Source organism: Armigeres subalbatus, chromosome 3 (genome assembly GCF_024139115.2).
Source record: "Armigeres subalbatus isolate Guangzhou_Male chromosome 3, GZ_Asu_2, whole genome shotgun sequence".
In the NCBI taxonomy this organism is placed as follows: Eukaryota; Metazoa; Arthropoda; class Insecta; order Diptera; family Culicidae; genus Armigeres; species Armigeres subalbatus.
In genome coordinates this window covers 165019824-165046005 of record NC_085141.1, presented here as the reverse complement: position 1 = coordinate 165046005, position 26182 = coordinate 165019824, and the positions used below count along the sequence as shown (strand labels likewise).

Below are 26182 nucleotides of genomic sequence, written 5' to 3'. Positions count from 1 at the left end.
CTACGCACGTTCGTCCGGAATCCCTTCAGATAATTCCTCCGTAGATTCCTGTATGAATTCTACCGGAAGTTCCTAAAATAATTCCTCCAAAATCCCTTTAAAATTTTCTCTGGAGTTCAGATATTCCATAGGAGCTATTATTCCTGCCTTCTCTTCCTCGAGTTTCTGTAGGAGTTTCCGCGGAAATTACTTCAAGAATACATCTATAAATTTCGCTATAGATTCTCCTATAAATTGTTTCGAAAATTTGTTTTGAAATTCCCCCGGAAGTTCTTTAAGGTATACTCCAAAAAGTTCTCCTGGAACTGCTCCGGTATATTCCCCTGCAAAATTTCCATACGAATCTTAATTCTATGAACATATCTGCTGAAGGAATGAATAAAATCCATCCAGCAATTTTCGAGTTATGCGGATACGAACACAGATCATTTCATTTTTATATATACACATTTAAACAAATCTTTTTGGTTTTCCAAATTAAATTAATTAAAGTTTTAATTGAAAAACAAATGAACTTCTCAGGTTGCGTCTCATTTCCTGATTTGAAATTAAAATAAACTTGAAAATGATAGACAAAAATCACCCAGTCATGAAAATCGCAGGTGCTTTCCAATAAGACCGATAAGGCATCTTTCAAAACAATTCTATATCTGTCAAAAGTAATCTTGTTGTGTGAGCAGCGTTATTTGAAATTTATTCAACTGTTACTTTTAAATTAATTATGAGTTTAATTCGGGAAATTAGAAAAAAATATGTTTGCCAGAGCATACTTAAGCAAAATCAACTTAATGCTAATTACAGTTGTGGGTAGGCCGCCGTCCAATGATTTTTTCATACTTGCAGGTAGATAAATGCAATATAAACTTAACTGAAAATATGGATATGAACTTACCAGTAAAATGAACTTTCAACAAAATGTACGAAACCCATAAACCTACTGGTTTGATAATTCTTCAATAGCCATCGGCGTGGTTAATGCGGCGGCGCGCCGATTCATTTTTTGGCGGCGGCGCACAGGTGTAGTTGGGACCACCTTGGATAGCTGACGCGATACAGCGTTTCGTTAATCAGCCGCTGAATACGACTATACCAGGTAGACGCTATTTGAGCCGCACCTCCTGGTGAACAGACGCTTACAATTACATGCACAGCAAAAATATGTTACTTTTATTGGCGCTTTGATGTTGCATGAAGAAGAAGCAGAAAGACGATAATCGAAAAAATCTCCACGGGAAACCATACGAATAAGTTTTTAAAGCTCTTCTCAAAAATCCTTAAAGCAATTTAATTAAAAACGGTTAGCAGTACGGGGTTGGACTTTTCTTATACTGTGTATTAAGTGTAATATCACGAAAAAACAATTCAAATAGAAATATTGTGTTTATTATACAGTAGAAGAAAAGTCCAACCCCGTACTGCTCACCGTTTTTAATTAAATTGTTTTTAGAATTTAGAGTTTTAAAAACTTCTCCGTATGCTTTCCCATGGAGATTTTTTTGATTATCATCTTTCTGCCTTTCCTTCTTCATCCAACTTCAAAGTGCCAATTGGTGAAGTAATCAATAAAGCTAATGTAATTGTAGAGCATGTAATCGTTTTCTCAATGTAGTTGTGCGTTGAAAATCATGCACATAAACATTGAAAACAATATTTTATTCACCATGAAGATTCATCTAAATACTATTGAGTTTATGTGAAATAATATGAACCAAAACAAAAGATGGCCACGCTTGCGACGATCCCGGTCAGTGACGGGAAATGTCATATCGATGTCATGGGACTAACTTGCTAATAACTTTTCTCACAAGTCATTTACATTTATGTTTTCCTTATAAACATGTAGCACTTAAAGGACCCGAAATCTTTTTCTAACAGGTAATTTCTCTAAATATGATATTGGAGGCGTGAGAGCCGAATTAGTGTCGAATGACATTAATGTCATGACATTCCGTGACATTTTTCTAATCTCGCTCTCATGGCTCTCACTTTGTATTTAGAACAATGATCTGTTCGACAAAGTTCTAGGACCCTTTAAGTACTACATGTTAATCAAAAAGTCCGAACTGTAAATGACTTTTGAAAAAAGTTATTAAGAAATTAGTAATAGCAATGCCATGACATTTTTTGACATTTCCCATCACTGATCCCGGTAGAATGTAAAGAAACCAACAATTCCATCAAAGTAGCTGCAAAATGCACCGGGAAACCATTTTTTTGGCCATCGTCATATACCAAATACCGGCATATACCATATACCATATTTCTATATGACCACAAAGAATCCATCCATGATGCTGTATTTCATTACTATATTTCATCATGCATCACTGAGTAGGTGAAAGTTTATGTGTACTCTTTGAGCGCCGTTCATTTCATATCTAATCTTCCGGTCAATGTCATCATATAGTGCATATACTCCTGTATATATACGATTGTGATGCATCACCAGTGCTACGATGTGCACGTATTACCTGACAATCTAACTGCATTGATTGTCTGCCTTTTCAGAATTCCCAATAAAATTCCGTTGAAATATCACAAATGATGGTAATTGTTTGTGGAAAGGGAAAGAAAAGTGCAGTGGGTAATGGCCAAGTTCCCCCTGGCGGTGCTAAAATGATAAGCGGGAACAATGCCTAATTTCATTTAAATCTTTTAGTATCATTAGTGATTAGCACACGTTATTATTTTATGTGGGGGCAAGCATGGAACATATTTTTCAACGCGGGTGTCAGGCGGCTGACCCATGCTCGACCAAAATAGTAAAATTTAGCTAGAATATTTTAATTTTGTTTGATTGTTTGCTATTGAATTTTATATCAGAAATCGCGAAAATACTTGAAATAAAACTTTGTAAAATGTTTAGTATAATTATCTTTAAAAGGCATGGTTTGATTTTTGTATTCGATGAACCTAGAAGAATCGTTTTGCTCACTGAGCAGAAAGTACAAATTTGGTAAATTTAGATTTGTTCAACGGATATTTGTTGATAGATTGAGGTTAAGAAATCGTCTGTAAATTATTTAAAGAATAAACTGTAAATAAAATTGATATTAGCATACTCTTTCGACAGCCGGCTGGCAAGAGTTTAAATAGAACCAGGTAAACAACATAGTCTGTGGGTCGAATTGCCAGCTTGAGGCAAACCTCCATGACCTACCTTACCCTACCAAACCACCAACTCCGTAGAACTTATGAGGGCGTCGCCAAGTCGGGGGCCTCTCGTTAAGTAAGTTCTACATCAACATTTCCTTTCCTATCCCTAGTTACGGTAAAGATGGGCGATGGGCTAACTCTTTGAGCGCCGTTCATTTCAGGAAGTGAAGACAGTAGAGTGGAAGCAGAGAGGACTATCACTCTGCAGACCTGAGTTCGATTCTCGTGTTGATAGTTTTTTAAAACAACACATAATTTTGAGATGATGATATTTCTATCGTTTCTCATGCTCCAATTGTGTGTAAATGTAAATGGGGCCGTACACATATTACGTAAGCACTTATGGGGGGAGGGGGGGTCGGTCAATATCTTACGCTCCATATAAATAAAAAATCATTTGTATGAAAAAAATCTTACATGGGGGGAGGGGGGGTCGAAAAACCCAGAAAAAATGCTTACGTAATAAGTGTACGACCCCAATGTACATTCCCTGTCGAATGCAACAAATCGGATCAAGATAAGTGGCTAAAAGATACGTAAATTTTATTTTGCACGCATACATACACACACGCACACACAAACAGATACAGACAGACATCATCTCAATTCACCGAGCTGAGTCGATTGGTATATTACACTATGGGTATCCGGGCCTTCTATCACAAAATCGTCTTGGAAGTGAATATAAAGCCTTTTCGTTGCACCTTAGTGTACGAGAAAGGCCAAAAGTATTGATCTACATTTTTTGTAAAGCATTTTATTATTTTCTTGCAACATGATTTGTGATCATTTATAGTCATCGTCACTCTGACACAAAACTTTTGCCAGTTGTTGCAGCGCGAATTCGCAAAATCAAGTTGCTATTTATGCATTCGCACCAATTTGTATGTCATATCGAATGACCTTCGTTTGACTTTAACAATTAAGCATAATGTGTCAATGCAAAGAATCAAATCACAATGATTGAATGTGAACCAATTAGGAATATAAATTAATAAAACTTTATATTGTTGTGTAATTCGTTTATTTCTACTAACACAATATTTATTAGGACTTTTCTCAATGGCTATAAAATTATGCTGTTAAATTATTCGACTGGTGCAGTGGTTTCGGATGATATCAATGATACACATAGACCAACCCTAATATAATCTGTTGGTCAATGGATCTCTTTCGATGGTTGTTACATCATTTTGGGATGAATGGTTAACTAATCAGTAAGACTGATTGTTAAATTACTGACCGCAATTCAAATAAATGGTTTACGCGGGTGGAAGCCAATAACAGCATCGATGCCATAATCTCCATCTCGTGCATAGCGTTACTTTTTTTGGACGAATGTCGTAATTGGGATTTACTTTCCTTATTTTCACACCTGGTTGCCGTATATTTCAACAACATACAATAACTATTACACGAAAAAGGTCAGCACATGATGAGCCAGTGAGTATTTATCGTTTTTGTTTTTTATTATCTCCCATCGTTTCAGCAAAGAGGCAAATTTTCAAGTACTGGCCAATAATCTTACATCGTTGGGCACCTCTTGTGGCGGAAAAAACGCAGCGCTTGAAAAATGAAAGTGGCAGTTGCAGCGGTTTTACTGATTTGCATTGGTGAGTATCGCTGGTTTCCTGAACTTTTCCCACCATGTTGTTAGTTATGTTATTTAGCAAAAAGCTGATGCTTTTCTGCTAACCCGTAAATGAAAATCACTAAATCTCATTCACGTTTGTTGCCCAACCAGGTGTCATCGAGGCACGATCCAAAGCTGAAAAACGAAAAGATTTCGAGTATGACTATGACTCGGCGGGATCCAATGCTGGCTACGGAGGCTCGTATTCACCCAAGTCGGGATACAGTGCCGGAAGTGGTCTGCGTTCGATTGCGCAAGGTTCGGCAGATCAGGCGACATCGGCCGTAGCCAACCAACATGCGGCAGCCAAACAGGCTGCATATGTCGCGCAAAACACTCTTGCCCAGGCAGCGGCTCAGGCCGCGGCCACCGCACAAGCTGCTCTTCACGGAAAACAAGTTTTACTGCAAGGTCTGGAACAGCAGAGTCTGGAGGCGCATCAGTCGCTGGATGCCGAGATTCAACAACTGCAGCAAGCCAAGCGTTCAGCCAAAGCCGCGCAACATGCTGCCCAACAGGCGCTGAACCATGTGCAAGTGCTAACGGCGGCTCTGAACAATGCTCAGGTAAGCAAGTAACATTTAGCTTAAATTACGCGTGGCCGTGTTTGTCTTATCGCTTGACTTCTGAAGCATTGAGTCGATGAAAGGGAGAATAAATCAGGATGACATAACGCATGCTGCATGGATACACGAAAAATGCGTGGTTTAAAAATCGTTTCAGTATTCGGTCGATTTGGTCCATCGCTGTTTTTTTGTTGTTCACACAACATTGAAGTTTAATGTTCAACCCTTACCAGTTGATTTAATATAGTGCCATACTGCTTGGATGGAGAAATATGCTTTCTGCTGCTGCTTTTGCTTTCACAATCTTAAATTGATCGGAAAGATGTATTATAATGCTGCAGCTATGATTTGTAAATTATGTTCAACATAATAGTTTTTCATAAATCCCAGTCAATCATATTGAACTGTTGTGCCTTTACAACTGAACTACCTTTTTATAGCTAAAAAATGTATTTTTCCTCCAAAGGATATTTTAATCTTTTCATAGCTCTACATTCCTATTAGAAATAATACTTAATTAAAAAAAAAATAATCAGCAGAAACAACGTATTTTTTTATGTTTTGTCCCAGAAAAAGAACAAAGTGATCGTTAAAAAATTCTATATACATAGGATAAAGTGCCCAATAGTGTACCCCCAACCAATGGTGGACCCTCCAGACATTTTTTCATTATTACAGCACAATGGAAACATTTTGCTATGAAATTCCATCGGGAGAACCTACGTTACAGTTCTATGATTTGATTACATGCATTGGAAATGCTATGGAAAGTAAAAATAGATGATTTTTTACAATTCTATAAAAAATAAACACGAGAGTGTCCATTATAGGAATATTTTGGAGGGTCCATAATAGGGAAGAAGAACGTCCCGAAACGAAACATGAAAGTCAAATGAAGTGTCGACCATAGGGAACCAATTTCCTATTATGGACCCCCAGGGGGTCTACTATAGGGCAAATTTAGTCCGACTTTACGAGCGTTTTATGTATGTATCGTGAAGAGGAGATGCAGAGCTTGATATTAGATACATTTTATAATATTTTGAAAATGTCCACTCCTTATGCCAGGAAGAGCAAAATTTTGCTAGTAGGGGGTCCACTATTGGGCATTTTACCCTACATAATCTAGGAAAAGTCCGGGTGAGATGCTAATCCTTATTAAAATCGATATTTCTCGTTACATTGATACTCTACTTATTGTTTTTGGTATTTTAGGGATCCTACTATATAGTGTAAAAGTCATTTGCAAAACAAAATAAATCGGACTGTACCCACCAACCAACGAACCGACGTGTCACTGGCGGTCTCTGATCAAAGATGTCCTACACAGTTGGCAAAAAATCTGCTCTTTTATTTTTCACAACTTTTAACAATAAAAAAAAATCAGTGACTACAACTAATAGTTTTCGAAATGTCAATTCAATCTGTTAAAATTGTACACGCCAAATACAATTTTTTTATGATTATACCAGGGTGGTTCAAAAAATTGATTTTGCTCCACAGCGCTCATCTGATTCTTTACCATGTTCTGAGTGTCCTCTGAAAATTTGGGCTCATTTGGATTAAAACTGATTTAGCACAAGCGATTTCAAGTTTGCATGCAAATTATGGGGAAATTTGTTTATTCATTATACTGTTAATGACGCTTCCCCATCAAGCGCAAGTTAAAAGAAAACCTACATAGCTAAAAGGAATACTCAACAGCTTTCACTCAGTGAAAACCGCATCTCAATTAATCGTTCCAATAATTAGGAATCGAATTTAATCTATACCGTGGTTTTCTGGAGCTATTTGCATAACTCATCAACAGGCGAAAGATAGCACAAATTTAGGCTACAATGCTGCACTTCACATTTCAGTGATGCCCTCAAAGAAGTTTATCGATCATGACTAAAGATTCGCAACCTGCCTTAAAATCGATTACTAATTATTGGGGAGATAAATCAACATGCGGTTTTCGTTAGGTGAAAGCTGTTGAGTATTCCTTTTAGCTATGCAGGTTTTCTTTTAACCTGCGCTTAATGGGGAAACGTCATTAACAGTATAATGAAAAAAATAAATTTCCCCATACTAATTTGCATGCAAACTTGAAACGGCTTGTGCTAAATCAGTTTTAATCCAAATGAGCTCAAATTTTCAGAGGACACTCAGAACATGGTAAAGAATCAGTTGAGTGCTGTGGAGCAAAATCAATTTTTTGAACCACCCTATTATACACCCAGCCAAAATTACTTAGAATGCTCAAAATAACTGCTGATGATTTGGTGTCCCAATTATTATTTGTGTAAATCATAAGTTTAAAATATGATTCATAAGGGGAAATTGAATTTTCGGCAAACATACGCATAAAAAAACTAATGTTATTTGTTATTAAGATGTCTAATACTTTTTTGCCAAAGTAGGCGCTTAATGATATGTTTAAGAAAAAACTTATACATTGCATTCGCCACATACATTCCAAAACTTATACATTTAATTAACTTTTTTTTTGCTTTTTTGTATGGGATCAATTATTAGGTGGCATAATAAAGTGTATAAGTATTTTCGAATAGGTTTTTGCCATAACTTATAAGGCTATTTCTTTCCGTGTACGATTTTCGATATAAAGATTATAAAACTCATGAGCTTCTAGCTATTGATACTATGAGCTTTGACAACAATTAGTAGGCTGTTGGAAACGAGAATCAACGAACATAGAACCAGCATAAGAAAGAAGGAGTCGAGGACGGGTCTTGCGCAACATCATTTGACAGACGGACACAATTTTGATTTCAACAACACAACTATATTGGAACAAATCGAAAACCAGGAGAGCAGGTTAATCGCGGAGGCTTTCCACATAAAGTTGATGGGCAATGACGTGACGGTAAATCTGCAACGAGAATGCGGTGGTATAGACTCGGCCTACAACGCACTAGTGTGCAAAATACGATCGTTGAACAGGCGAACGTCCACTCGGCAGCGACGATGACGCACATGGTGCAATACACACATAGGAGCTGATAGTGTTAGATCGAGTAAAAGGGGGGTTAGTTATTAGACCACACTGGTGGGATGTAAACGTTTTTTTCAATGTAAGTGGGTGAAAAAGAAAATTGTATTTAACTAAAAGTAATTAATAAAACATTTTCGCAGATCTGATGATGGCTGAATGGAGTAAGCCGAAACGTTATTAAAAAACGGGAATTGTGTGTGTCGTTTTCCACCGAAAAAAAAAATCAACAACCCAAAGATATATATATATATAATTAGTAGGCTGACCAGATCATTTCGGTGAAAAAACGGATCAAACGCGCTTGCAGAAAGGGACATGTCAGAAAATTTTGTGATAGAATTCAAGAGCTGTGGAAATTTCACAATTTATGGGCCTAATTTTCATTTTCCGTATATGAAATTAGGAATATTTTAGAGTGAATCATGCATGGTGGTGAAACAATCATTCATGCTGGTGGCCCTTCTATTGTATTAAGTTAGTTGAGGAAAAATACTAAACTACAAATATACTTCACTCTTTAAAGGGACGTCGACAAAAACACGAAGGAACAGACAATTATGCATCTTTCAGTATTTGAAAAAATGTTGAATTTTTAAATTTTATTTTATTCTACTCTTAGACATCTACTCAGAAAGCTGAGAAGAAAATAGTTTTATGAAAAAATGTCAAAAGACATGTCCGAAAAGAGCAAAAAGGGTTGGATTATTAATTTCCCGTGCCAAATCCCTTTTTCATGAATATTAGTGGGAAAAAATCTGCGAATAAAAATAACAAGAATCTCAACAAGGAAAGAACATAAATAAAATGTAATTTTAATTATATGGTTGAATATGGTTGGCGCATGAGAATAAAACTCAAATCTATTCAATTCACAGTCATTTTGATAGGAATTGGTTTAAGTGACGCTAAAAGTAGCCTCACACTTCCTAAATCTTGTCAATTGATTTTTGGTTTGAAACTGCCTTAAGGGTATTATAAAATCAGTCCCGTGGAATTTTGAATTCATCACATGTTTTTCCACTCCCATCTTCAACAGATACAATACGACATTATACTTTTCATACAGTGATGAAACTAAAGTCGATTATATAGCGTTAGTAAGCAAATGATTCAACGACTGTATCACCACTATGCGTGTTATGGTTTTCTCAATTCGTGCTCTTAAGGACATAGTTGGAAGAGTACCACGATGGCAGCCAATATGGCACCGGACCTTCCACGGGCCAACCCCACACCTCCCACACTCCTCTCCCACCAACATTCGAATGCATCGAACAGCATCGAACAAAAGTTAATTATTCAAATTACTAACCTGTTCACAGCATATTTCCTTACTTCCCGTGATAATGAACATGTTTCTTCAATGAATCCTATGTATTCCGGCTCGAATTGTAGCATAAATTAGCAGTTTCGTGCCAATTTAATAGACGTCCGCGATTTGTTGGGTTCATCACTGCACTTCACTTCTTCTCAAAGGGCATTGGAAAAATCAAGTTTTTATTCACTTCTCCGCACATGAGCAGCCCGAAATGTTGATAGAATGCAAATTAAACACCACTTTTGAAATCAGTCACTTATTTGAACCGAAAACTTAGTATAAACTGCTAGATTTGCCCGAAAAAAACGATAAAAAACTGATCGCGGGGCGAATGTAAACACCGCGGTGCACCGGCACCGGCAGCAGCAAACTAATAAGTAGGGTGGCTCAAAAAATAATTTTGCTTCGCCACGCTCAGTTGATTATGATTTATAATTTGGGTGTCATCCAATGATTTGGACTGGTTTGAATAGGCTTACTGTGCGCAGGTCGTTTCAGGTTTGTATGACAGTTGGTATGGCGAGGTTGAATTTAACATTATTCTGATTCTGGCACTCCGTCATTGGGCGATGGCGAGGGGGGAGACCATATGACGGGATGAAATATTTAAGAGCTTCAACTCCATAGACAATCCATATTGAATGGTCGTTCCAATAGTTGGGAGTCGATTTTAATCGAGGTTGCGATTCTTTCGCATGATAATTAGGCTTCTCAGAAGGCATCAGTGAAACGTGCAATTCAACAAAATACCCAGAATTTGTCTGTGATATCTATCGCACCAGGGGCAGATACTTCTAGTCTAGTCTAGTCTACACTATCGTACCAGGGGCAGATACTTCATACAAAAAGTGTGACATACGGGTGAGTATAAAATGCTATATTTGCGTTACGTAATTAATGGATCTTTCCTGCGGTGCGGTTTTCGTTCACTGAAGTCTCTGGAATGTTGCTTTCAGCAATGTGGGTTCTCTTTTCGCCAGCGTTTGGAGGGAAAGCGCCGTAATCAGTGTAATAAAAGGTTTAGTTTCCCATTCTAGTTTTCATACAAACTTGAACCGGCTTGCGCTCAACCAGTTTTTGTTCAAATCGGTTTTTTTAGGACACTCGGAGCATGGGACGGAATCGAGTGAGCGTGATGGTGCTGGGTCGTTTTTTGAACCACCCTACTAATATTCTTTGTTTTTTTATAAATACGACACCAATACTACTACAGTATATGAAAGTTTTTACTGTACCAATACTATCAAAGCTTTGTTTTGGTACTCAACCCACCTTCACCTTAAAAAATGATTGAAAAAAGCAAGTGGTTTCCAAGATGGCCGATTTGTTGCATTGTTGTATAACCACCTTAAGCTCGATTTTGTTCTGTTCTTTTATAAATTATTTTATCATGCCGTCGTTTTCTTTACAGTGGAAAATATTCAGAAATATTCAGAATTATTTAATTATTCTTAATTTTTCGAAAAGAATCAATTGATTGAAAAATATGTTGTAAAGCAGATTTGAAAAAAAAATGAGCTAAATCTAAAAATTAGAATGTCTGTTCCTGCGCTTCATTTTATTGACGTGACCTGATTTTCAGGAAATACTTGCCTATAAGGTTACTAATTCAGTGCAATTCACTAATGAAATTGGACAAATTTTAATGCCTCCGGAATAAGCAGATATCCCGGAGAAGCACCTGCTGTCATTAACTGTTATTACCCTAAGAAAAGTCGATCAATGGAAAATAAAAAACGGCATAGATAGCATTCTTTTAAAAGCAACACTAATAACATAATCTCAATTTTTTAAACGGGTTTCGTCTACTTTGTTTGTGGAGAGATGAGCAAGTCGATGCATTTATAATCGATGAGCAAACCGCTCTGACAGCCATCAGAAAATTGAAAAGCTGGATCACTGCTGGCCCGGATGGTATCCAGTCTTTCTTACTGAAGACTTGTTCTAATTCGCTGGTTACCCGCTTAGCCAGGCTCTCGCTCTACGAGGGAAAGTCACAGACAAACAGACATAACACATTGAACATTTACTCATCAAATTCATCGTCGTTCAAACACTAACGACATCTGTTGATTTCAGTTAGTTGGGTAAATCACGAACCAGATAGCGGTAGTGAGCAAACGTCAAACTCGAGCAAAAACGATGCGCGCACCACGTGTGATCGATTAGCCAACTAATGATTATTTGAATTGCCCAGTAAATCAGTGAACGATGGAAGTTTGACGAGTGTTATGTCTGTTTGTCTGTGGGAAAGTTTCCTGATGAATGGAAGATGTCGCACATGTTTTCTGTTTTCAAAAAAGACTATGTCAAGACAAAAAAGACGGGAAATGCGGTCCCATTGTTTGATATTGAAAACTGGCCCGATCGGACATTGCATTTCGGAACTATTGAAAAATCATTGTTTTTTTTCCCAAGGGTCCTCACTTGAAAAAAAACACTGCTGGGGAAACCAGCGAGTTTGCTCTATTTTGCCGTTTTTGACCCTTCCTTCGGAAGTGTCTATAATTTCACTTTGTATGCGTTACGCAGGCGTGTTATGTATTAATCTATCAATAAACCTCTTGAATTATGAAATAAAATGTATGGCAATTGAAACAAATTCACTTTAATATTGAAAATATAATTACAACAAGTGATATGATATGAAAATATGCTTATTTTTCGGATTTGTTTCAAAGAAACAATTGATTTTAATTGAGGAACAGATTAAAGCATGTACCACAAAACCTTCTCAGAAAAGCAAAAACGTAAAAATTTGAAGGGATTTCAAAAATTTCTTTAGTGAAAGCTAGATAACAAATGTGAGCATGTTTTGAGATACTAATAGACCACTTATATGCATGTATGTGTGCGTATGTGTGCAAATTCTAAAATTTACTGACATATAAATCTCGCTCATTTTTAAGGTATTAAACATCATTAGTTTTACAAAATTAGGCAGCCATAAGGCAAAATATATGTTATTATTGAACGCTATTGAGTTTCGTTCAGATCAATGACTAATTAAGTTAGTTCTGAATTAATTAATATCAAGGTCTCTGGAAATTACGAGTATACATGCTGCCAGCGTTACGATAGTTTCTAACCATCCATGTTACCATGTAGTTTTAAGTCTGAAAATATTTCCTTTTAATTAAGGAAGGGTCAAAATCTCACTGTAGGTGGATTAATCTGGGTTTTTTTTAGACTTAATTCAAGTTTGTGGATAGTTCTATGGAATAAAGAAATTGAAATACAGATGTAATGTATTGATATAGTGAATATTGAAAGTAAGGGCGAGAAATTAGTAATGGACCAGTGCAAGATGACGTAGGTTGACAGTTCACAGAGCTTGTTTACAGGGACTTAGTCTCTGGAGCAGCTTCCGGAAAAACTGCTTTGCGATTAATTAAGAATATTGATGTCTTTCGTGATTGATTTATGGTAGGAATAAAAGCATATCACTATAGTATCTATAGAATATTCGGATCAAAATGATTTTGAGCGAAAATTACGGAATTTTATTTCCGACTGATCGATTTTAATTCTAAAACCCTGTAAACAAGCTCTGTGAACTGTCAAATAAGTGAGGTTAAGTCAAGATCTTGCATTGGTCTATGGGTATACTCCGTTAGGCATGAATACGTTAGGTATAACGGAAGATAGGCATAATGTACGTTAGGCATAAAATGCCCTAAAGAACAGCCAATGGCTAACGCATAGAATGCATATCGTCCATTATGCCTAACGTTCATTATGCCTAATGTATCTTTGCCTAACGTCGTTATGCATATCGTCGCGGAGGCATTTGTAATTCGCTTGGTATTACTTGTAATGCATGTAATTGAATTCAAATCAACTCGTTTATTTACAGTTGGCCCTAATCGCCGAAACATTTGCAGTTTGACAATAAGTACATTCCCAGGATATTATCTAAACTCTGGACTGGACTACAGTAGTGGCCGATTTGACTTCATGTAAATGAGATGTAATGCATATCGCCTGGTTCTCGCTTCTTTGACAAAATTGCTCTAGTTTTGCTTCTTACCCCTACATTGTACAGAACGAGATGATTTTATGTTTGGATTTGTCTATCCGCAGGTCGCTTCGGAGCATGCACAACAGGCAGCCAGTGAAGCTGCTGCCGAACTTGCATCGCAAACGCAGATGGTTGGCTCTGCCAAGGCACGTGTAGAGAACATAGAAGAACAGCTGAACGCGGCACGTGTCGACTTTGAAGCTACACAGGAGGCCGCCCACAAGGCAGCTTCATCGGCCCAAGAAGCGCAGAACAACGCTGCGGAAGCTGCCGCCCATGCTGCCATCACCCATCGTAGTGGAACAGTCGCGATCGAACATTCACAGCATCAAATCCAGGGACACCAGCATCAAATCCAGGCTAAAGCTTTCAAACCAATCCAAGGTCCAATTCAAGAAGGAGACGACATCAACAGCACCGAGCAGGACGTCCCACCCAATAATCACAAATATAACGATTTCAAGCCTCCAGTTCAGACATACAACTACCCAGGGTACAAATAAGGAAATACGAGTGACTGTTTCAAACAAGCGGAGTGACCTCTCTATGTTTTAATAGAAGCGAGAAGAAATTTACTTAAACGTTTAATTATACCATGAAAAGAGTTCCGTAATTACCGATTCGTCGATTGATGAGTCAACAATTATGGTTGTAGCCCAATTAAGTGAAAATTATTGGGTCTTGTGCACATACTGAGCGTGACTAGAGAGAAAAGGATATTTTCACAACAACAGTCGACATGAGTTGTTCAAAGGCAGATTAAACTAAAATCGCGAGAATTTGTCTCACATTATATTATTAGCGTAAACTCGAGACCTTTCGATTAATTCGTCCAGTACCTATATAGTAGTAATAATCTGTTATGATTTTACATTCCTTAGGCCGTTAACTAAATATGGTGAACATTTACCTAAACCACATTAGTTTTAAGACACTTTGTATATTTATTGACAGAAAAATTTGGCAAGCCTTCAAGCATGCACCGTGAACCAAGTAAAACTTTACCGTACAGTACTCTACCTAGATTATTTATTCCAAAATTGATTCTGAATGATTTCGGTAAATAATTTTAATATCTTATTATTATAGAAAATGCTTCATGCTTTCCAAAAATCAAATAAAGTGTAGGTCATGAAAGAGATTCCATTGATTTCATTCAATTCTTCTTATATTATTACCACATTTTGATGACGTCTCCACTCTCTTGTCCATCGTTTGAGCTTTCATTTTTGTTGATAACTGGATAATCTGCTTCGGAAAAATCAAAAGATTCGGTTTCGGGGTCTTCCACCTCTCCAATACAGGTAAGTAAGCAACCATCTATGAACTTCCGCCTTCTCATCAATTTTCACTATACGCTACCCACACACAGTCTGACATCATGGATAAAGCAAACAGAAAACAAAATATGTTGGCATCAAATTAAGATCATAATTTATTTTCACATTTTAATCTTCATGAATTTTGATTGATTACATATTTACTAACTGTAGATTTTCAAATTGTATGACATGACATCAAACTGATTACTTATTCTATTATCTATAAAATCAACATCAAAACAAGTTTTCGGCTTGTTCGCATCGATAGCTGGAAAAAAATTATTTGATGTCACAGACTCTCAGTTAGTTTTTTTTTTTGCTATTTGCTATAATTTATTTTAATTGTTAAAACGACCAAAAAGACATCACCCTAAGTTACACAACATCCTAACAAGTAATCAATTTGATTTCAAACTTTGCTCGGGTAACCACCTACTCGACAGTAATCTACTGAGTTCACCTCAGAATGCACATCCAGTAGTTTTGGAAGCCTAGCCTTCCCAACCCAGAAGTGCTTGCTGATCTTTGATGCCATAGACGTGACGTCGTTATAGCCCTGCGATCGAGCAAGGTGTCGGAGTCTTCCAACCTGAACGTCGGATGTAGGAGCAAAAAAGTATTTGTTACTACTATCACCGAAAGAATGCCAAACTTCAGTAGTCAACCACCAGATAATGTGTACCATAAAGCATAGCCCCGGAAACTATTCCTTTGTCATAACAACTTGCAAAAATGGCTCTCACGGTATGCTACACAAATCACACATCACGCCTTGGCCGATTCTGTCAGTGAGCTAAAATTTTGTGTGAAACACAAGCAATCGACAGTACAGTATATTCTTTGTTGGCATTACATCCCGCTACTGGGACATTGCTTCCTCGCAGTTTAGTGTTCATTAAGCACTTCAACACTTAATAACTGCGAGGTTTCTAAGCTGAGTTATCATTTTTACATTCGTATATCGTGATGCTAAACCGATGATACTTTAATGCCCAGGGAAGTCGATGCGATTTCCAAACCGAAAATTACCTAAACCAGCCACTCTCAGCAAGGTCTTGCTTTGTAGCTGCGCGTCTTACATCGCTAGGATAAGAAAGGCCCCAGGGGTAGCTTATATCAATATAGCAATGATTATGATTCTGTTTTTCGTACTAACACTATTGCAGATAAAATTCAAATTACAAATTTTACTGCAAATTTTGAAGTTGCCTCGATATCAGTATATTTACTTCAATTTTCTTCTTCTGTGGCTCTACATTCCAACTGGAACTTTGGCCTGCACATATTCTATTAGCATTTTCTCAGTTATTAATTGAAAGCTTGTCTATGCCTGCCATGAGTGAGTATCTTGTGTGGACAGTACATAGGATGCACTATGCCCAGGGAGTCGAGACGGTTTCCCACCCGAAAACATCCTTGACTGGATAGAGAACCGAACTCACCATCTCCGTATTGGCAATCCTTCACCATAGCTAGCAAAAAATTATCTAGGAGATTAGACTGGTCCAGCCTTGTATAGGGAGAAAAAAAGATGTCGATTTCTTCGGAGCCCCCGAGGATTGTGCCTTTGGGTGAGAAAATCATTCTCGGACATTTTCAACTCAATCGCTTGTTCCATTAGCTGGCGCATTTGATTTGAAGTTTGCATGAAGGTTCCAGCCCAAATTCATATGAAAATTTGCCTCCATCACTCTTTCGTTCCAGAAATTTGTTCGGTATGCTCGATTGAGCTCAGAATTTCAACAAAAGTTGTTGATATGTTAAAGATCAATTCCACAGAACATTATACGATGATTAATTGAACTTTTATAAAGATTTCGGTTGATTTATTGAGAGTTGGACTGTGAACTTTGATATTTATTGATTGCCGTGAAAATAATATTCAATTCTACAAAAAAATACAACATTCGATTTCGGCCACTGTTTTAGGCATAGTTTTCGTGAATCTCATAGTCCTTGTAAAAAACAGGTTAGAGCCCTGAATCGATGAAAAAAGTCGCGTAGAAATTTGTTTTCAAGGAAAGTGCTCAAATTTAAAAATTCTCGTAAAAATAGGTTAGACACCGCAACCGTCGTAAAAAATGTAATGCTTAGATTTCAATAAAAAAAATTGTCTAGTGTCACAATTAGTGAAGAAATGTGATATATCATGAGAAAACATTTGATTTTGGCAACATAAATATCGATGATATTTGAAACTAATTTGGCAACAAAATCGATGATATTTGAAACTAATAGGAATCCCCTTCAATGGCTCCAATGAAGAGGCTCAAGAGAGGTCAATGTAAACCACCCACCATGAGTTTCTATCGGTGGTGACGAAATCGAGGTGGTTGAATAATTCGTGTACTTGGGCTCACTGGTACTGCCGATAACGATACCAGCAAAGAAATTCTAAAACGCATCATGGCAGGACGTCGTACGTACTTTGGTCTCCGCAAAAACATATCCTTTCGAATCTTTCCCAAAAAAGTTTAGCCAAATTTAATTTTCCCATACATATTTGTTCGGGAGACACTTTACGAAACGAAAAAGACACCAAAAAATAAATTTACAAGCTACAATCAAAACATTTTGGAACTAGCTCATTCAATATACATATAGGTTAAATTAAAAAATATGGGTTTCACGAAAATCACGATAAAAAATTTGCCACTGTGAAATGGTCCGATAACCTTGTTTGTTGATAATCAAAAGATTCAACAAAACAAATTGGTGGCGATTTTTCGAGTCGATTGATATATAAATCTGAAAAATTCTTCAAAAAATAAATGTCTGGCGGCTACACATATTTTCCATCAGCAACTGTACTGATCAAGTGAGGTTGTGTGAGCTATTTGCCAATCGGGTGTCTGAGCTTGACGACATTCTTAATACTCACGCTCCTCTAATGTGAACGTGTACTATACACATGTGGAAGTGTTGGCTTGAAAAATGGATTGCGAGTGATTTGACTATGCGTCCATTTTGGGAATCTCGAGCTCATTCAATACCCGCTAGGTTGCGATTGCCGACGGAGGTTCTTCGTAGCTTAGTTGGTTAAAGCACCTGTCTAGCGTACTGAGGGTCGTGGGTTCGAGTCCCATCGAAGGGAAAGTGGTTACCTCCAATACATTTTTCAAATCAATATCTACCACATCATGTACATATTCACATATATGTTTTCACAACATTGTTAATTAATGTCCAAGTCGGGTGGTTAACTTTGATTGAACTCATGAATTTTTATTAAATACATGAACTGTAGAAATGTAAGAGAATGTAAGGAATGTTTAATCGAAAACCATTTCCTACTATGCAAAGCAGAAATCAATCTACATTCACAAGGAGTTGATGAACCAATGCACCATGCGTCTCCATATGGTAGTATGCTTATTCGTCGAACATGTTTAAAGCTTGTTGGCATAAAAAGCAATAAATCTCCAAAAGTTATGAAATTACGAACTTGATGTCTCCGGCAAAGTTTTTCAATAGAACTTTTACTATAGCTCTTGCAAAGACATATTGTAAAGTGGAAAAAATCAATTTTTAAGGGACGATTCAATTATGACGTCCACTACTCCAGTCTGTACCCTTTCTCAAAGATGGGGCAAATGAGGACGTCCAACCAGCTAGCAGGCATTTCCCCGTCTTCCTATATTTTCGACATAATAATGTGCAGAACTTCATAAAGCTGCTCACTGCCAAATTTGAGAAGTTCAGCCGGGAGCTGGTCCTTCTCCGCAGCCTTATTGTTTTTCAGCTCTTTAGCCTTTTTATCCTCATCTAGTGTGGCGACTCCACAGCTTGTCCATCGTCGCTAATATTTATTCTGTTCACCGATGCACCGTCACTTCCACTATTCATCAAAGTCTCGAAGTGTTGCTTCCACCTGGCAGCCACTTCGGTTTTATCTGTCAGCAAATTCCCTTGGTGGTTGTTGCACATGACGGGAGATGGCGCTGTTTTTCTCCGCACGTCATTGACAAACTCATAAAACCTTCTCATATCGTTCTGTTCCATTTTTTCCTGCGCCTCGCTAATCACTTGTTCTTCATATGCTTTCTTCTTCCTGTGGTGAGTTGCGGTGGGCTTCATTGTACCAATCTCTATTCGATCGGGTACCCGACATTAACATCCGGCTTCTGGCAACGTTCTTCTCGTCTGTCACTCTCCGTCCTGGGTCGCCTCTGTGCAGGGCCTACCACTTCCCGTGATGTTGTGCTCACCGCTCCATGGATCGACTCCCATAGATCGTTGATGTTGCCGCTAACGTTGATTGCACTTATCCGTTCGTCGAGCTTCTGGCGGTACTCAGCCGATACTCCTTCCGCCGACAATCGCTGTGATCTTTCGTTCGATACAGTTGGCAACCGTGATCGAATTTTACTGACAACGAGGTAGTAATCAGAGTCAATGTTCGGACATCTGAATGTCCGCACATCGATAACATCCGAGAAATGGCGCCCATCCACCAGAAATGGGCAGTTAGCATTGCTCGATACACGCAAAAAAACGTTCCCGAATTCGTGAACCAGCAAAAATACACCGTGATTTAATTCATGGATTCGGGAACACCAGTCACGTTTTCCAGAACGTTCCAGAAAACGTGACTGTGTTCCCGAATTCGTGGCTGTTGTTCACGAAAAAATACACCGTGAACTTGTTAGTTCACGAATTCATGAACGCTTTTTTTTTGCGTGTATATAAGTCCTGGTTTTTGGGCCATACAGTAGCTCTGAACAATCAATTGTGCCTTGGTTGACGATGGAAGTGTCTAGGACCGAAAACATCATTAATAAAGACAATAAGAAAAAAAAACGATGGAAGTGTTCTTTAGATCCGTCATATCATTTCCAATATTATTTATCCCTGATTTTTAGACCTTTCTTGCCAAAATTTTGTAATAATGTAAATGGAAGAGAAAGCTAAGCAATGATGCATACTGCTTCGTATTTTGCAACTGCTTAACGGCCGTTCCACAGAATCAAAACCGAATGTGGAGGACAGCAAGCAAGACCCTGTGCCAACAGAACTCCAGGCTTCATGAAATCAACAACATGACAACAATTGAATGGTTCAATCTGCGGTTCAACTGAACGACATGGGTACCAATAGTTCCACTGCAAAAAAAGGGATTTACGTCGTAAAGTAACAAATGGGTCATTGTAAGCATCTAAAAAAAATTACATGAAGCGTGATATATCTAATTTCTTAAACATCTAATTAGTGTACTTTTTATAGGCAGCTAAGTTGGTTGCGACGAGACGGACGCAATGAGAAAACATAACTGTGCAATAAAAATCCTATTCGACTAAATGCTGATGTCATATTAGAAATTCGGAGACAGTACTCGTCGATAGAAAATCCTTCCGCACGCGATGGCATATGAGCAAGTCAAACCACCTTCCTTTTGCCAGTGAAGATATATCAGCTTCCACACTGATATTCTTCCCTCCCCCTTCATACGGGAGCTTGACAGAAGGAAGGTCGTGTGATATGTGCCATCACAAATATTGCCCTCCGCTCGCTTTCAAATCGACTTCTATAAAAACATTCTTCATGCCTGCCGTATCCTAACGGAACTATCTATTCTATACTTTCGCCTCTAATTCTATCATGAACATGTACGTCCAAGTTTGGAAGATGATATTAGCATTTCCATATCATTGTACTTTTTATATTTATTATAATAATTATTTTGATCATGCTCATAATATTACTTTACGGTTGCTGGTGTCTTGAGGCTTTATAATGACTTACAGACAAATATAACATAAATGTTCTTCAGTTACTGCGATATCCTTACCTATTGAACTTTACTTGTCTGTTCCACTCCTCTTTTCTCATTATTGGCACCTCTCAATGTTTTGAAATCTGATAGAATAGAATACAGTTAGTAGAAAACAAGTCTAGTGCTGCCGGCAGAAAACTTATATCTAAATCTACTTAAAAACTATAACCAACATAAAATTACGTTTTGCCAAAAATAAATTGCACATTGCGAATGACTTTTGATTTTTTTTTCATTTTCGAGCTGATTACAAAAATATTAATAACTAATTTTATACAAGTTACAATCATAGTAATACATGTCATAAGACGAGTTAGTGCTATTCCATTCAATTCTACCACGTTGCCATCTTAACAGATTCGTATTTCGACCTCAACATGGTGGAATTAAATGGACTCGTCTTATGAAAGGGAAGACAATCCACTAAAAGAGCCTAATAAATATCATTCATAATATTACGCTTTTTGCCTTTCTCGTACAACAAAGTTGTACCGAAAGGCTATACTCCAAAAATGAGCTTTTTATAGAAGGCCCGGAGACCCATAGTGTTATATAACTCAGACCATTGTGTCGACGCAGATCGACAAACTGAGGTGATGTCTGTTCGTGTATGTGTGTGTAGTGTGTATGTGTATAAATTGTGTAGACACACTTTTTGGAACTTAGCATTATCCGAGTCTCTTGAAAGTGGGCTTCCGACTCTTTTGGAAAGAGGCTTCTGAACCACTTGAAAGGGTCTGGTTGAAAGAAGAACTCTCAGCCCCTCGAAAGAAGGTTTTCGAGCCTGATGAAAGCGGTCTTTCGTGCCTCTTGAAAGGAGGCTTTGATCAAGAAGACTTCCGAGTCCCTCGATTGGGTTTCTGAGCCACTTGAAAGGGGGCTGGATGAAAGAAGAATTCAGAGCCCCTCGAAAGGAGGTTTTCAAGCCTCTTAAAAGGGGGCTTGGAAGGAGGCTTTCGAACCGCGTAGCGTATTTTTTTAAAGTCTTTATGCCTTAGGCTTCTCAACATATTTCATAATTTTGTTTCTATCAAGTAGCTTTTGAAGATTATTTTGATCTTTTGACCAACGCCCTTCATGCATTGTGTTAGCTATGGTGGACATGATTAAATATGTTTTGATTTACTGATTGCTATGTACAATACAAAGCCTTGCAATATAAATTTATACAATTATTACAACATTACCAATATTTTTTATTGCAATTGTAATACGTCCGCCATTATGCATTTTCGTCCGAGGTACCCCCTGCGGTCAACGAAGGTACCCCCGGGAGTACATGTACCCCAGGATGAGAACTGCTGCTATTGCAAATTGGCACGATCGGAAACTGCGTTTCGGAATAATTGAAAAATCATTGTTTTTTTTTCAAAAAAAAATCTAACTCGTTGGTGGCAATGCATTGTAATTAATGCAAAAACATATAAAATGATTGAAAAAATCGATTTATTTCTCTAAAGTGCTTTTTTGACGTTTCTTATGTGATTTTTTCAATACATTTTACGATGCACGAGAAAGGCATCATCGCCGTCAGGTGGATCAACCTGGGTTTTAAGTTTAAAACAGTTTTTTTGCATCCTAATAACACAGCATTTACTACTTACTGCGTCCTAAAAACAAAAAAATATAGAGTTTTAAAATTGTCCATGATATTATACAACTCCTTAACCATTGTGTGTTTCCAACTGTTCAGACATCAATGTCAAATTTTTCAGAAATTTGATTTTTTCACATTTTAATGGAATTTGATTGATGGTCGGATGGAATGTAAACGAAAGTGAATGCCGTTAAGATCTCCCAAGTCCCATACATCATATCGGAGAAAATCCCCATGTGATCATTAGGTTGTGTCTTGTAGAGTAAGCCAATTAAGTTTGAAGTATATTTCTATATCCAATAAATTACTTTATTTTGTACATATAAATAATAACAGTTACACAGGCATTTAAATACTAAGCTAAAATCAGGAACAACTTCTATCCTATATTTACAAGGTGGCAGGCAACAACAACTGCAGCATCGTGCATTTCAAAGACAAGCATTCATTTTCCATTTTCACGTTTCGAAGTCGGTTCAGTCTGCTTCTGTTTCCTCATCAATGCATTTAACGTCGACGAATATATCCGGCATTTTTGAAGATCTTCGCAATACGCTCACGGGGAATTTTGTCGGCGGCTCGGTCAAAAACTGGCATTTCCTTATCACCAAACCATGACTCCTTAGCCAGCGCCTCGGCGACGTGTGGGTTGTCGTAAATTTTGCTTCGGAACTCTGGCGGGTACTGGGCCTCATTCAATGCATTTTCCACCACAGCCGGATGTGCCAAAGAGCGCTAAACAAATAGACGGAGGAAAATTCATAATAACGGACATTTGGTTTTAATTCGCGGTGCACAATCAGCATCGATTTGCCTACCTCTTGCTGGATTGGTTGATGTTGCAAAGCTAAGGCGATCGGTTGATTCAGATAAATTTGGGCGGAAGCGCCGGCGCAGAGGAGAGCGAAAGTCAAGATGAGTGCGTTCATTTTGAGCTGAAAGGAGAAGATCGCCAATTAGTACCGAGTAGGTGGAGAAATTAATTGGATGTTGCGTAATACGATAGCGTTTGTTAGCGTAAAACCAAATGATTTAATATTGTGTTCAAAGTTATTCGAAATACGCTCGGGTTGAAAATAGCCAGCGATCGATGGCGGCTTGTGTGTTAGACAACATCGGCTTATAGTGCAACAAATTTAGATTCATGAGCTTCTAAGCGTGAAGCAGCGCGCAAGGAATGGCTACCGTTGTTGCTGTAATGGGAGGTTGAGATTGGGCAAGTCAACTAATCGAATCATTTGAAGTCATCTGAATTTATAAAATCTATGTATTATATATCGTATAACGATGATAAATATCAATTGTTATCAATTTGGCATATCTTTGACATAACGTCACTTTATAGGTCCGGACATGTTTGTAGCGGACTATTAAGTATTTAGCCCACTGAAGGTACACATTCATGCAATAGCAAGCATAGAAAAGCTTTAAATGAATAATTGTGAAAAAGCCAATAAAACACTAAGTTGAAAAGTTTTAGTTGAATGTAGACCGATTAAAGAAAAGAAAAGGAGGAAGAATAAAAGGAAAAAAGGTAAATAAATCGTTATTAAAAAACGATCGATCATAGACTTGTAATAGAAACGTGTATAAAAAAGTCGGAATTTCCTTTGATGAAGAAAGATAGACAGACTTATAAACAAGTGTCTAAGGGAGAAAAAGACATTTTGCAAAGCTATCGAAAAAAATAATGATTTAAGCATAATTTTCATATTATTCGGCGATTACGTGCGCAAAATGATTGAAATGATAATCACACTGTAAATACTGAAAACCCTATACAAAATCGAGGAGCACTTGATAGAAATATACATGTGACATATATTGTAAGTATCTCCTTGCAATCAGCAACGTTTGTGCACCGCAAATACCAAACGCAAGGACACATTCCACGCAATTTCATACAAGGAAATCCTATCGCTTATTTCTCGTTTGTTGTCACTGTACGGGATTGATTGATTGCTGCATGAAATTGCTGTCAACAAATGCTTTATTTGCAAAACACTACATTGTCATACTGCAAATGGCAACTAGTACGCTACTTGACAAGAATGTAATTGCTTTAGTTGATTTAAACTTGAACTTAAACTCAAACGGAAAGTACATCCTCGTACACATGTTTCTTCTAGCATAATGTTCAATGTTTCACATTAGTTTCGATTATTAGAACTAAATCACTTCACTTAGGAAAAGCTCTATTCGGGCAACATTCTTATTCTCAATCCAACGTTAGAAGCTCTGTGTATTCGAAACATTGTTTCTTATCATGTCATTAATTGTTCATCACTTATTTGGCATTCAAGTCTTTCGTATATTTTGACGATTTCCTCCATATTTCACCACTAAAACAGCAGTTCATCTCCAGATGGTTTCGATTGTTATCACACGTTGTTACAATTGATATCAGCCACCCACTTACCCTACCAGACAGTTCGGTGCTTATCACGGTGTCGATTAAATTATCCCTTTTGTTAACGGTTCAGAACGAGAGTACAAACTAGCTGCTGACGAAACCGCGCTCACGTTCTTATATATCGTACGTGCTCTATTTAGCAAAAACAGGGCCGTCGAGCTGCACTAACCGCTTCTGTGATTACACTAAGAAACACACGCCTCCATTTCAGGTCCCTGGCCATAGCAATCGATATGCTGTTAGTAACAGTCGCGTCGCATCGGTGGCGTCTAGTCTGATCGTCGTTCAATTGTTTGATATAATTGTAGTAGTGTATACTAAGGCAACAATCTCGAGATTAACACAAACCTGCGGCTTGTGCCGGCATCGTCATGAACTGAGCTGCGGAGTTTCCTCTAAGACCCGTTCCTGTTGTTGACGTCATGGATCAATCGGTAAAAGGCGAGTACTGGTCGTGATTAGGACGGGTCATGTATGATATGGGGAGAATGGGGAAAAAGAGAATGTGTCAAGTCAGTTTCCAATTTAAGGTACATTATCTATAATTAGTTTATGTTTTAAAACTGCGGATCTTGATATCATTGATTCCAGGAAATGCAGAACAAATTTTCGTTCGGATTGCCTATTTCACCCCAAATTGATCTATAACCAACGGAAAGCTGCAAAACAAGCAAAAAATAGATCACCTACGAGTATGTATACTCTCTTTACAATAGCTTGGCGGGGACGAAATCAAAGAAATGAACAGTATGCTTTTTCAAATAAAAATCTAGTACCACGAGAAGATATTCGAGCCAAGACGCATTTGTAAATTTCCAAGGGTTTTTCTGTACCAAAAGTATTTTGAAGATATGCTTGTTTAAAACCATTTCAAATACCATTTTTTTACATGGAACATTTTTGTCAAAACTGTCAACGATTTTATTGCCCAAAATGTTTATCCTTTCATGCAGTCATAATTGGTTGACGGTTCAATCCGAAATAGTTCAATTTTCAATTGAACCCCGTCATTGTATATTTCCGCCAGACTACACTGAAGATACTATCGATATATGCACTCAGTGGTCAGCGTGTCGGCATCACTACACTGTTTGGACAGGGAAACGAGGGATCAAGCACGTTGTTTACAGTTCGCGAATGTGAACTTCAGTAATCGCAAATCGTCGTATCCTGTATTCTTTCGAGATGTTGTAGATAAAATAAAATAATTAAATTTTGCACGATTTTAGTTCTATACGAGTATGTCGTATGATCGCACGAATACCGTTTCATGTTCGCTCACGCCGTGTTCGTCGACGATCTGTCGTTGGGATGGGTCTTATTTCCGCAAGAACAGTCTCTCGCAATGGCATCATTCCGGAAGGGGGGAAACCGGTTACCGGAATATC

At 37.7% G+C, this 26182-nt stretch overlaps 2 protein-coding genes across 5 annotated transcripts in view; one reads left to right on the top strand and one right to left on the bottom strand.

Annotated features, from left to right (window-relative positions):
- The window catches only part of LOC134220718 (uncharacterized), a 62121-nt gene extending 47272 nt beyond the window's left edge, over positions 1–14849 (top strand). For all 3 annotated transcript variants that reach the window (XM_062699818.1, XM_062699819.1, XM_062699820.1), the window contains exons 2-4: positions 4646–4769; positions 4901–5355; positions 13752–14849. In XM_062699818.1, the coding sequence (XP_062555802.1) occupies positions 4730–4769; positions 4901–5355; positions 13752–14192 (936 nt within the window). In that variant the 5' untranslated portion in view covers positions 4646–4729 and the 3' untranslated portion in view covers positions 14193–14849. The remainder of the gene's footprint in view (positions 1–4645; positions 4770–4900; positions 5356–13751) is intronic.
- Positions 14850–22652: 7803 nt separating this feature from the next.
- LOC134228065 (uncharacterized) lies at positions 22653–25021 on the bottom strand. 2 transcript variants are annotated; one of them, XM_062709837.1, is made up of 3 exons: positions 24806–25021; positions 23200–23316; positions 22653–23116 (listed from the first exon to the last, which is right to left on the bottom strand). In XM_062709837.1, exons 2-3 carry the CDS (start codon positions 23308–23310, stop codon positions 22889–22891), a joined length of 339 nt encoding a protein of 112 aa, XP_062565821.1. In that variant the 5' UTR covers positions 23311–23316; positions 24806–25021; the 3' UTR covers positions 22653–22888. The 2 variants fall into 2 exon arrangements, with proteins under 2 accessions (XP_062565821.1, XP_062565820.1); XM_062709836.1 differs by having other exon boundaries at positions 24801–25017.
- Positions 25022–26182: the final 1161 nt, after the last annotated feature.

Excerpts from the sequence above, each read along its gene's own strand:
- LOC134228065 (XM_062709837.1), bottom strand. The coding sequence starts at position 23,310 with ATGAACGCACTCATCTTGACTTTCGCTCTCCTCTGCGCCGGCGCTTCC. Across the intron at positions 23,117-23,199 it reads ATCAACCAATCCAGCAAGAG|CGCTCTTTGGCACATCCGGC; the intron begins GTAGGCAAATCG and ends CTATTTGTTTAG.